The 13,502-nt window shown below is 40.2% G+C and overlaps 1 protein-coding gene and 1 pseudogene across 13 annotated transcripts in view; one reads left to right on the plus strand and one right to left on the minus strand.

The window, feature by feature from the left end:
• Positions 1-4,234: 4,234 nt before the first annotated feature.
• The window catches only part of LOC120297795 (leucine-rich repeat-containing protein 37A2-like), a 93,518-nt gene continuing 84,250 nt past the window's right edge, over positions 4,235-13,502 (plus strand). For 9 of the 13 annotated variants that reach the window (XR_005553887.1, XR_005553888.1, XR_005553889.1 and 6 more), the window contains exons 1-5: positions 4,235-4,846; positions 7,368-7,420; positions 8,169-8,211; positions 10,178-10,323; positions 12,327-12,365. Coding sequence is in view for 10 of the 13 variants with exons in the window: in XM_039320829.1 (XP_039176763.1) it covers positions 4,673-4,846; positions 7,368-7,420; positions 8,169-8,211; positions 10,178-10,323; positions 12,327-12,365 (455 nt within the window). In the remaining 3 variants the exon portion in view is untranslated. Of the gene's footprint in view, positions 4,847-5,086; positions 5,163-5,722; positions 5,739-7,367; positions 7,421-8,168; positions 8,212-10,177; positions 10,324-12,326; positions 12,366-13,502 lie in introns of those variants that run through there. The other 4 variants (XM_039320825.1, XM_039320836.1, XM_039320827.1 and 1 more) reach the window with 3 other exon arrangements.
• The window catches only part of LOC120297792, a 59,530-nt pseudogene continuing 54,731 nt past the window's right edge, over positions 8,704-13,502 (minus strand).

Consider the following 13,502-nt stretch of genomic DNA (forward strand, 5'->3'; position numbering starts at 1 on the left):
CTTACGCGAAGTTGCAGCTGAAGAAGCAGCAGGTGGCACTGTGAAGGCCTTGCGACTCGCCAAAAGCACTACAGCAGTTGCGTCCATCCATCAAGAGGTCGCTCAAGAAGTGCAGGATGTGGATCCTGAAGAGTTCACCAGCCTGAAGTACAAAGGCCACACGAGAAGCCAGTCAAGACCCTGGCAGCCCTTCAGTGTCTCAGATGCGGAGGGTGCCACAAGTACTCAGACTGCCGGTTCCGCTCCGCCATTTGTTGGGCATGTGGTAAGCAAGGCCACATTGCCATTGTCTGTTTGGATCACCAGCAGGTGCAACCTCGGGAAGAATTCCTTCAGAAAGTTTCCAGGGTCCCCAGCCAACATAGGGTGGGTTTCTGCACATCGTGCAGAAACATTTTGCGGACAGGGACACACAATCCTTTAAGAAGAAGCTTCGCGTTGATGTGAAGCTACAAGGGGTTCCCTTGTCGATGGAGCTGGACACTGAGTCCGCTCCATCGATCATTTCACACAATAACTTTAAAAGGATTTGCAGCAGTAGTGGTCTTAGAGTCAAACTCAGGCCATCTAACTTAATCCTCATGGATTTTCAAAATTCAAGGGTCAAAGTACTTGGAGAAGCTACACTCAAAGTGCAGCATAAGACTTTCCAGGGTCTATTAGATGTGGGGGTTGTTGGGAGTGAGTGTACAAGTCTAATTGGACTTGAGTGATTTGAGGCCTTAGGAATCCAAGTAAATGGCATAAATAGTCTGCAAACTACAGGCCTTGCAGAAGTCTGCAATGAGTTTGCAGATGTGTTTAACTCAGAGCTTGGGTTCTACAAGGGGCCTCCTATTTCCTTGCGATTAAACCCAGCCATCACACCCATTAGAATCAAGCCCAGGAGGGTGCCATTCTCCTTAAAGGGAAAAATTGATGCAGAGCTGGACAAGCTGCTCCAGCAGGCATCTCGGCACTGGTGGACTCACGTCCATGGGAAACCCCCTTTGTGATGCCTTTAAAGGCTAACGGGGAAGTCCGAATTTGCGCAAACTACAAATGCACCCTGAATACAGCTGTGCAACAACACGCATATCCTGTACCGGTAGTGAGTCAAAGGGGGAAAGCTGTTTGCAAAGCTTGATTTAGCACAGGCCTATCAACAGTTACCTGTTGACGAAGCAACTGTGGAGGCCCAAACAAGAGTGACCTATAGAGGCGCTTTCAAGGTAAAGAGGTTACAATTTGGGGTGAATGTTGCTCCTGGTAGATTTCAGAGCGTCGTGGAACACACGCTCAGAGGAATGCCTGGGGTTTGCCCCTACTTTGATGATGTCCTCATTGCAGGGGAGTCATCACAGAATTTGGCAGAGAGGTTAAGGGCTGTATTATTGAGGTTCCGCCAAGCGGGCCTCAAATTGAAAAAAGACAAATGCAAGTTTGTAGTCACTTCCACAGAATTTTTAGGATTTAGAATAGATGCCCAAGGCATCCACCCTGCAGAATCCAAACTAAAGGCCATTCAGGAGGCTCCAAGTCCCAAGTCTAAAAGTGAGCTTCAGGCTTTCTTGGGACTCCTCAATTTCTATCACGCAGTTCTTCCCCATAAGGCTGCAGTGGCTGAGCCATTACACTGGCTCTTAGATAAGCAAGCTCCATGCAGTGGACTAAAGTCCATGACAAGAGCTTTAATGAGGTCAAGGCCTTGCTCTCATCAAATGCATATGATGCATCCCCTTATGGAGTAGGAGCAGTACTTAGTCTCCTGAAGGCTGATGGACTTTGTCATCTGCTTGGCCATAGTGGCTGGTATAAAGAAATTTCATGATTTCTTATATGGCCACCATTTCACAGTCTATATAGACCATAAGCCACTGCTGGGTTTGTTTACTACTAACAAACAAACCCCACACATCATTTCCCCACTTATGCTGAGGTGGTCCATTTTCCTGTCAGCATATGATTACATGCTTATTCACAAACCTGGGAAAGAAATGGGCCATGCAGATGGCCTCAATAGGCTACCTCTCACACAAATCAATGCAGATCCTGCCCCTGCTGTTAATATTCTCTCCATTCAGGAGCTGCCTGAATCTCCCTTCAATGCTAGGGACGTGGCTGCAGAAACTGCCACTGATCACATGCTTACACGCATGCTGACATGGGTGTTGTCAGGATGGCCTGACACATGTCCTGATGCTGCGTTTCAAAGCTTCTGGCAAAGAAGACACGAACTGTCTACATTTAAGGGGTGCCTGTTGTGGGGTAGTAGTTATCCCAGCCTCACTGAGGTCTAGAGTCTTGTCCTCTCTGCATGAGGGACATCCGGGCATTTTGCGCATGAAAGCACTTGCACGCAACCATGTTTGGTGGCCTGGGTGCACGGGTGTCAGGTGTGCCAACAGTCATGGCCTGAAATGCCTTAGGCCCCGGTACACAGGTGGGAGGAGACACAAACCTCTTGGTCACGGGTACATTTAGATTATGCTGGGCCCTTTCAGGGGTAATTCTTCCTTATCCTGACTGATAGCCTCTCTAAGTGGCTAGAGGTTGTCCCTGTCTCCAGTCCTTAATACTGCTAGGACCATCCAGGTGTTGAGAGGAATTTTCGCTACTCATGGACTTCCTGATGTCCTCCTATCTGGCAATGGGCCTCAATTCATGTCTCTTGAGTTCCAGGCTTTCTTACAGGCCAACTTGATCAGGCATGCAATGTCAGCACCTTTCCACCCTTCCACCACTGGGCAAGCAGAAAGGATGGTATGCACAATGAAGGATGCACTCAAAAGACTCACGTATGGTAGCTGGCATCACAGGTTAGCTGATTTCCTTCTTGCACACTGCACCACACCATGCACTGCCACAGGGAAGAACCCAGCGGAACTTCGCTGGGGTTGCTGCCTCATCACAAAGTTGGACAGACTGCACCCAGATCGGATGGCTTCACAGGTGTCATAGCCACGGGCACCTAGGAGACTTCAGGTGGACGATCTGATCTGGGCAAGAAACTATAGCCCGGGTCATCTTTGGGTCACTGCTGTTGTCTGCAAGGTCTCGGGGTCGCTATCATACAAAGTGACTTTGGGAGATGGCCGCGTCCTTCGGCACCACATTGACCAATGGCATTGGCGGCTGTCCAACCACATCTCTGCTCCTGGTTCTGCTCTTGGGGGGGAGGGGGACCATGAACAAACTCACACTTCAGGTCAAAATCCTGGGAAACAGACTTACAGTGCCAGTGGATTTTCGCAGGTTGCTGTTCCTGTCCCAGTGGATGAGCAAGGGCATCCTCAAGGTTCAGCTATTGCTCCGAACAAGAACTCTACAGATTGGGGGCCATCCCAGGGTTCTGCAAGTGCTCCAAACAGGAATTCTCCTGAGAGGGGGTTTGCCATAGAGGCGGCTCCTGACTCTGGCACCTCAGCTGCATACACGGGGGACTGGAACTACTGGGGCACTGCTGCAATGCAGGCCACTTCCGATGCTGGTCGTGGGCTCGAGGGACAATGTTCCCAAGAGCAGTCCATTGGGGACTGGGAGAATTCCACTCCACCATTGGGCTTGGGGATTTCCACCCCTCCGAGGAAACCTGGCTGGGATTCAGAGGATCCAGCCAGTCAGCTGCGGAGTGGGTCACCTGGAATCCAAAGGAATCAAAGTCCTGGTCTATCGAGCCCACCAGACAGGCCGGCAGGCCAGGCACCATTAAGTAGAAGTCCTGGTCTGCCTAGCCTGGCAAGTGAGCTGGCAGACAAGGCACTCTCCCTGACTTTGCGAACGAATAAAGAAAGAACTTGGTTAACAACTTGTGTGTCGCTTCAATGCCACGAACCCCAATACGTAAAAGTAGATATCTATATTTAAAAAATACCAAATAAGATTTAGTTTAATTGAATTTTTTGTAATATGCATACACAGTGTTGCACATAAAGAAATAATCACTGCTTATTTAACCTAATTGTTGAGTACTTTTTAAAAATATTTTTTACCCTGACATGTATGGTTTCTGCCATGTCCTACCAGCAATAATACTTTTCCCATCTATATTTATAGGACTACATTTGGTCAGTGATTTATGAAGACTTTTTTTAATGTTTTATAAACTTTTTTATATAAAATATATGACTTGCGTATTCACTGTACTTTAATAATTCCAAAGTGGGTTTATTATAAACTTGCATTTATAAGACATGCCTATAGGGTTTTTTCCTGATATAATCCAATGGGTATTTTGTCAGGTTGTGTGGGGATAATAGATGATTTGGCAGACAGACTTCAGACTCTTCTATCTGTCTGGTATTCAGCAGACAAAACTGATGGGAAAAAGTTGCTAGGGAAAGTTACAAAACTGTGTGGAGGGGAACAAAAATTCTGAAACTTGCTTTTGTCTTGCCTTGAGTTTACCATGAATTGGGTCTCTGGTATAGCAAAGTACAAACCAGTAATAAGCCAGGGCTCTAAGTTCAAGATTTTAAAACCTGATAAAAACATTATGGATTAATAAACTAACTTCAAGATATGGGTTTACAGATTGGTTGTTGCTAAATTTTTATAGGTGTGATGATATGGGCTAAAACATTCAAATTAAGCAAATTCTAGCTTAGCATTATCTGAGAACTAAGCTGTTACAGAACAGTCTGATATATACTGATGAGTACTATATCATTATAGTACTATATCATTAGTCAGGATGAAGAAAAAGTTGCAGTACATAAAGGCTTTTGCTTCTCTTTGTTTAACCTTACAGACAGCAAAGCAGGGAATTCCACAATATGGCAAGGTCTACATTATTTACTTGCTGTTGGCTTTTTCGGTGACAACATTTATAATGATTATTATTATTCTAATAATTCTTTTAATTAAGGTAAGCTAAAGTATTTTACTAGAGATCCTTATATTAATTTATTAATCCATTATCTCTCAAAGACGAATAATGAAAAAATAAACTTCTACAACTCTCAATATATTGATTTAGTGAAGAGTTAACATTTCCTTTTTATATACATATTTTATTAATTTTCTAATTTTACAATCATGACTACTTAATAAACAATGTGTTGCCTGGGTCCACTGGTAATTCAGTGGTACATACTAACTTTCTCAGTCTAGTTCTAATACTACACCATCCAGTGCTTCCTTGATCCTCTCTTCTTCTGGTGATATGCATTTTTCCACATTGGGTAAGTACAATTCTTGTTACTGTTAATACATATACAATTAAGTATAGACATCTTCATCACATTTTTCTGGTATTATACATAGTGTCAGTTTATAATATCTTTTCTAGCCAGAACATATCTCAATTGCATTTGCACTTAAAATCCATTTGGTCAATCAATATCCTGTTTTTCCCCACTTTTTTTAAAAAAAAGTTCCCATCTACGTTCAAAATATATTGCTTATAATTTTCTCATAATAAATTATATTTGGGTAACCAAAATCTTCCCTTATTCAACCCTTTTAGAATTTTCATATTTCCCATCTCATAACAAAATATAATATCCTAGTTACAAATTCTATCCTTCTAATTATATATATATTGTATATATTGTTTGGAACGAGGAAGAAAATTTGATTGAAATATTTTTGGAAGAATGCTCAACCCATTTATATTCATTAAACAGCCTCCATCCTTTTCCTTCAGTTTTTCTTTTCCTTTCTTGTTTGTCAGTATTCAGCATTTCTCCTAACAGCTTTATCATCTATTCGATCAGCTCTTCTTCCTTATCCTCAAATGTGTGTTGAGATCTTGACAAGTAAGATATCTTTTCCATTACCGGTTTTATCATCGCATCTTCTAATTTTTCATTTGTCTGTATCTGTCTATTAATTCCTTCCTTCAGGTCCTCCATCTTTAGATCTTGTTTCTTCTAATTTTCCTTCTGTTTTCTGAGTTACTAGTTCCTTCTTTATAGTCATTGTTGGATTTGTAAGTTTAGTTTAGAAAATTGTTCTTTTATCTCATTTTCATTATTTTTAGTCTCATCATGAAATGAAACAATTGTCTGTTGGATTGATTTCAAATAGAAAGAATTTCTTTCTGAGATTCATTAACATTTTCTTGTTGGTATATCAAGCTGGGGGCTTCGGAGACAAGCGTTAAAGTTGTTTTTTTTATCATTTGAGGCTAAGTATGAAACACCCATTTTATTTTTGTATGTAGTCTTTATAGTCCAACACAGATAAGCAGCCCAAGAGGTTTTTTTTTTTTCCTTTTTCCAGCTGCAGTCTGCAAAAGTGAAAGTTTTCAGGAACAACAGAGTCTTATCTAAGTCTGGTCTTCAAGCCAAGTTTCCTTTAAGCATAATAAATTGTAATGCCATGATTTGGCACTAGATGTCATTGACACCACTTTCCAGGTTTCCAAATCCAAGCCTATTTTGCAGACTTTTAAATATCTTTTCTAAAAAAAAGTCTCAAAGGTATTTAGTCCCCAAATTTCAAAGCTTTATATCTGTATTAATTCCAAACTGAAATTGTAGTTTTCTCTATTTTTTCTCCAAAGCAATTAATTTGCCACTTTTCTTTTCCTGATGGAGCGGGGCAAAAACTTCTCTTCCCTCTCTCATCAGAGAGGATTCTTGCTTTGGGCATTCTTTTTTCCAGGAAAGTAGTATTAAGGTCATAAAAAGAGGATAAAATCTCACCCAGTTCCATCCACATTGCTCAAAAATTGCTAGTTAGTGCTTATCTTCGGTTGTCAGGAGCTTCTGACTGGCCATAAAAATATAGCCAATCTTTCCCCTACCGGTTTGGAGGACTTCCTCAGATCCAGCAGAAGGGCTGTCCCTCCACAATTGACGAAGGTCCTCTTCTTCTTCATCGCCTCTCCAGGGTGACTTTTGACCCTTTTAGGGTCCCCAGCAGGGTGAAATTGAATGTGGAAGATGGAACCCCATCTTCCTGTGCCAGTCACATCGCGATGCCTAACTGGACGTCCCCCAGAGCTAACATTTCCTTAAACACTGACTCAGGGAAACCACATTACTGCAGCCAGGATTTAATATTATATATTCAGCCTCAAAGAGCCACAGCAGATGTGGCAGTGATATAGCAACATCACAAAAAAGGGTGGCATTGATTTTTGAAAAATTATTGGTGAGGGGGGTCAAATAGAGATAACCAAATGGGTGTATTGAGTGGGATTCTTTCCACCTCCAGTTCTGATAGGGAACATCTGGCTGGTAGGCTTGATTTGGTCCATAAGACCTTTTTATAAGCTTTATCAAAACCATCTCCAGAAGATGGAGAAAAGGAAGAGTTTCTCATTAAGAAACAAAGGAAAAAACATTGCTCTCTGTGCCAGTCATTGATTCTTTTTCCTCACTGCGAAAATTTTTTACATTTATCCCTCATAACCACATCTCTCTTTTTGGATTAAACAGAGCCATTCCCATCAAACTGCCAAAGGAATGGAAGGAACTCCTCTGGAAAAACGGTAACTTTTGCCTGGAGATACTTAGTTATTTGCAACTCTCTACTCTGAAAAATCCTCTTTATGAAAACACTGAGAATATGGCTGAATAATCTGTGTTTTTGCTGGTTGAATTTGTATGTATAGCATTGGCTTCCTGCTACATTCCCCAACTGGTCCCATATGTCCCCCTCTCCTCTTGGCAACTTTAAACTATTTTTAGTGCTGAACTAATGCTAAACTTGAGATTGCCAAGGTAAGCGTGCATGCTAACAAAGCCAAAAATCCCCAAAGAAATACATGGTTACCTGCAACATGCACTCTTAAAACTTGGGAGACAATTGCCAGTGTGTGTTTCAGCATAAGAGGCAATTAAGCTTTCTATTACCTGCACACTGCTTCTACGTGCACAGAAGTGTCTTGTGACTGAAAAGGCCTTTTGAGTCCATTTTGAGAAACAGAAATATATACCATGTTTCCCCAAAAATAAGATCGGGTCCTATATTAATTTTTGCTCCAAAAGAAGCATTAGGGCTCATTTTCCACTTAGATCTTATTTTGGAGAAAATATGGTACTAAATGCGTCCGTCTGGCTGATGATCTTAACTGAGGCTTATTTTAGGGAAACAGGGTATACATCTTTCATATAAATGATAAGAGTTTGTGTAATCTTCCAATACAGAAATATATGCCACGTTTTGTTTGAATATTGTCAAAAGGGTTTTATTCAGGCTAGGATCTCACCATTTTTCTTTTTAATTGTTTGTTTAAGGACACTTCTGGATAGAATGGAGAGGGGTACACTTGAAAAACAGGTGTGTAAATGCATAAGTGACCATTGGTGATCTGCTACTTAGTTATTGGATCTGAACAACATGGCCCCACAAGTATTATAGATGTGGCTTAGGCAAGCCTGAATTTAATAATAATTTAATAATAATAATAATAAGAATGAAGATGGTAGAGGACAGGAAGACCTGGAGGAACGTTGTCCATGGGGTCGCGATGGGTTGGACACGACTTCGCAATTAACAACAACAACAACAACAACAACAATAATAATAATAATAACTGGAGAAGATAAAAAAATACAAAGACCTACAAATAGAAATAGAAAGACTGTGGCAAAAGCTAGCAAGGGTAGTACCAATAGTAATAGACTCCTTGGGTGCAATCCCAAAACAACTGGAGCACCACTTGAACACCATTGGCATTGGCAAATTCGCTATTAGTCAATTGCAAAAGGCAGCCTTACTAGGAACTGCTTCCATCCTGCGACGATACCTGTAATACCATCAAACATTCACATCTGCCTATCCCAGGTCCTGGGTAAGGACTCGATAGGTAGACAAAATCTGGCCGACTGTGCGATGATCCATAATAATAATAAAATAATAATAGTGTGACTGGATGGTGGATTTTTTGCAGATTTTGCAAGCTGCCTGGAATACTTATGTGTGAATCAGACAGTTACATAAATTTGTTTAAATAAATAAATAAATAAATAATCCTGTCATTTTGGGTGTGTATTAAACTCAATGAGGCTTAGTTCTGAGTACGTATACTTTAGGATTGGGTTGCAGTGTTTAACATAGGTTGGCTTTTACTTGGCAATTGATGTCTAGAGCCATCTGTTGTACTCTCTAAATGTAACTGTTCACCCATTGAATTTTAAAGTCATCTAAGCCATCACTCCATGTTGACACTAGTGTGGATAAAGATGGCAGTTTCCCAGTCATTCCTCCTGGATTTGCCACTTTCCCTCACTTGTCTCCATTTCTTCTGGATCCTGTAAGCCAATCTGTTGTCTTCAGGAACAGGAGGCACCCTGGTTTTCTGCCCACATAGAAGTAATTCAGAACCACTCTGGCTTCTCTGTGTAGAGGGAGAAAAAGACAGTTGTAATAATCAATGGTCTTGATCCCAGCCTGTCCTATACCTGTGATTTCTAGATGACTGACAACTTGAAATGTCCAAATATATGCTACAGTATTTAGAAAAAAGCAGTATTTTGAACCTTTTTGGTAGACATTTTTATGACATACTGTAGTTCCCACATTGTGCCAAACTGTGAATGACCAGAAAATTATTTCTGGAATAAATCACAATGGCTGGATTCACAAAAAATTGAAGGGAAAATATGGCTTGTTTATAACTTAATGTGTGAAGTGTATTGAGTCAAGTACACAAACCATGTTGTACAGTTTTATGTATTTTGTCTATTATTCCTATGGGATCTTTTCAGAAGAAAAGTTTTGCTACAACCAGTTGTGACTTATTAAATATACCAATATTAACAAACATGGCTTGTAGAGGTTTTGTATACTGCAAGTATATTTGTATCAACCAGATGAATTGATAAAAGCCTCATTCCCAAACAACATTAAAGCATGCATTCAGCTCATAGATCATAACTAAACCCAAATTAAATGTCATATATTAAGCCCAACACCACTTGCAAAATTTAGGAATACTAGGACTGGAGAACTTTTTTTAATTATAGCTACTAACTACTAAGGTTAATGGCTACTAACACTAATTGGCAGAAGTACAAAATATGTTCCAGGATTCCCTATCATAGATAGAGAGGGAGCTAAAACTGGTGACCTAATTAGGAGTTCACAATTAAGTTTGCTCTAATTTGCTAGTCACATATTCCTTCAGGAAGAACCTTCATTCCACGAATTGGAATTTGAGATACAAATAAAATGATAATGCAACATGTAAATTAAAATCTTTGAAGCTTTATGATCATTTTAAACATCCTTTCCTCATGCTCAGACGTCAGTATCGTCATTTGAAAAGCCTCTTTGGTTTAAAGATATGTATCAACCTCTGGAGGAAATAAGGAAAAAAGACATGATTGATAAATTACATGATGAAGAGTCCTCAGAAAAGGAAAACATATACAATTGGGCTAGTGCAAGGTATTGTCTCTTCCCTTCCCTTCCCCTCCCCTCCCCTCCCCTCTCCTTTCCCTTTCCTTTTCTTTTTCCCTTTGGCGCATATTTCAAGAAAGAAACTGAAAAAAAATATGATGATGATGATGATGATGCATTCAGTCATGTCCAACTCTTGGTGATTCTATGGGCCAATCCTCTCCATATCTTCTGATCTTGCAATAACTTCTTTGAGTTTTTGTCTGCTCTGGCTAATGTCAGATTTGATGGTGTCCAGCCACATGTTCTTTGATGACCTGACTTCCTTTTACCACTAACTCTTCCAAATACCTTTGCTTTCTCCAGTGAATTCCCCTGCATGACATGGCCAAAGTAAAATTATAGAGGGAATAGTCCCATTTTGTAAGTTAGAGGACATCTTTATTTTTTTCATTACAAAATTCTTGGGACAAATTTGGATTTGTTCAAATTTATATTACTGCAATGCACTTTACATGGGGCTGTCCTTGAAGATCATTTCAAGTGCCCTTGAAGGCACTGGTCCAAAAACAGTGGCACGTGCAGTATTGGGTGTTCCTGTGTTTGCCCGTGTTACACTTCTGTGGTAGGAGGTGTGCTGTCCCCGTTTCCTTCTGGGTGTAATTCAAGGTGCTGGTTGTCACTTTTAAATCCCTACATGGCAGGGACCAGGATATTTGTGGGATCACTTCTCCCTGACAGTATCTGCCCATCCTACCAGATCAGATGGGGTAGGTATGTTCCAGGTCCCTTCCCTGAAGTCCTGCCCTCTAGTGGGAGCTTGGAAGTGTGCCGTTTCCTGTGGCTGTGCCTACCTTATGGAATACTCTTCCCCAAATGATTCAGCAAGCCCTCAGTCTTTTAGCCTTTTGGAAGGCTGTCAATACCTGAGTTTTTACCTGGGTGCAGGGATGGAAGAAAGAATGTTTGAAGCTGATGGTGGTACATCCCAATGGGATGACTGAGAAGACGGATTTTTGTTCTCATTTTAGGGTCTTATAGTTATTGGTTTCATTGTTATGAGCCACCCAGAATTATGGGCAGCCAGGCAAATGTTGAGAAGAATATAATATAATATAATATGGTAGGTAGGGTAGGGTAGGGTAGGGTAGGGCAGGGCAGGGCAGGGCAGGGTAGGGCAGGGCAGGGTAGGGCAGGGTAGTAGAGTGGAGTGGAGTGGAGTGGAATGGAGCAGAGCGGAACGGAGCGGAGTGGAACAGAACAGAATAGAGCTGGAAGGGATATTGGAAATCTTCTAGTCCAGTCCCCTGCTCAAGCAGGAGACCCTATATCATTTCAGACAAGTGGCTGACCAGTCTCTTCTTAAAAACCCACAACGTCTGAAGGCAAGCTGTTCCACTGGTTAATTGTCCTTACTGTTAGGAAGTTTCTCCTTAATTCCAGGTTACTTCTCTCCTTGATTAGTTTCCATCCATTATTTCTTTGTCTTGCCTTCTGGTGCTTTGGAAAATAAATTGACCTCCTCCTCTTATGGCAGCCTCTCAAATACTGGAATACTGCTATCATGTCCCCCCTAGTCCTTCTTTTCTCTTCTTCCATTCTCAAATTCTGCAATAGTTCTTCATATGTTTTACTCTCCAGGCCTTTAATCATCTTAGTTGCTTTTCTTTGCAAATAAACTGAATAGAGGTAAAAGTGTGGCATTCTATAGAACTTTTTCTTCCATCGAAAAAAACCACAACAATACTGCAAGAATTAATAATGTGTGAAACTGTAGATGTTGCCTTTGCAGACTGCAAACTTTGGTTGTTCTATTCATACACTGTTTCTATAGTTTGCTGGGGATACTAATTTGCTTTTCTGGCTGTGGCTGTTTTCTCTGAACATAGGCAGAGGAAATGTATGTAATATTGTTTTGAAAATAAGTTTGTTTACAACCTTCTTATACAAAAACTGTACATTAAAACTAACCATACAAGTTGCAAAAAAAAAAATTACACCTTATTGTTCTACAACAAACTCTGTAATTTCTGCTCTTCTTTACTTATCAGACCTCCAGAAATCCCTGAGCTTATTCCTGTGGAAAAACTGTAAGTAACTACATGTGCTACAAAACAGTTACTAATATTTGTGTGTTAAATTTATATTTACTGACAAAGAATTAAAGGGAGATTACTTTACTAATATTGTTTACCTGTTTAAAATTTCAAGCACCACAGCAATTCTTCTGCATTTTTGTTGAAATAAAATTATTAGAAGAGTTGTTTCCAACATAATTGAATTAACTGAGCAGAGTTAAAGGTATTGTAAGAACAGTTATGGTACTTCATTGAATGTTTTAAATTTTGAATATATTAGGTATTTTATACTATGTATATAGGGGCTTATGACCTGCAATACAGTGCTTTATTTTTCAAATGTAACTATATTTTCCTCATATTTTAGCAATCCAAAAGTGAGGATAAAATTAAATTAACATTTTAGAAACAGCTACAATTGATAGAGATCCAGTTTGATGCCGTGTTTTAGGCACCAGGAGAGAAACCAGGAGATGGTGAGTTCTAGTCTCACCTTATGCCAATTGGGTGACCTTGGATCAGTCACTTTCTGGGAAGGAGGGAATGGCAAACCACTTCTGAAATCTTTCCAAGAAAACTGCAGGGACAAGTCCAACCAGTTCCAGGAGTGAACATCAATATGATGTGTGAACAGATGTGCCTTTAACGAGTAGAAGCTTTCAGGTTCAGCATCAGTCCTAAAGGAACTGCAATAGAAATCCTTTATATTTGACTTTATCATACCATTAATACTCATGTCATTCAAACCTTAATGTTGATTTTAATAATCATTTTATTAGACGCGCCATATTAAGAGTTTGGAATAAATATAAAACAAGTTTTTTTACAAAATTGCCCCTATGGGTGTCCCCCAAGAAACTTTTTTTTAGAAAAAAAATGGTGGTGAAGCCGGACTAGTGGATGTATGGTAAAATGGTATCTTTCAATTCTGGAGACCCCATCCTCAAGTCTAGGGAAGAATTTACATATTAACAAATGAAGAATGGTTTACATATTAACAAATGAAGAAAAGATTTAAGCTAGACAAAAAAAGGCCATGGTTTTTAGTTTGTTAATAATGAAATCCGACTTCCGGTGGTGTCGCGATGTGAATGGCGGCTATTTTTTAGCCGTCCTTCTGAGATAGCGTTAAAACAGCAGCAGATATCA

This window comes from Crotalus tigris, unplaced genomic scaffold (assembly GCF_016545835.1).
Source record: "Crotalus tigris isolate CLP2741 ecotype Arizona unplaced genomic scaffold, ASM1654583v1 scf7180000023710.216627, whole genome shotgun sequence".
In the NCBI taxonomy this organism is placed as follows: Eukaryota; Metazoa; Chordata; class Lepidosauria; order Squamata; family Viperidae; genus Crotalus; species Crotalus tigris.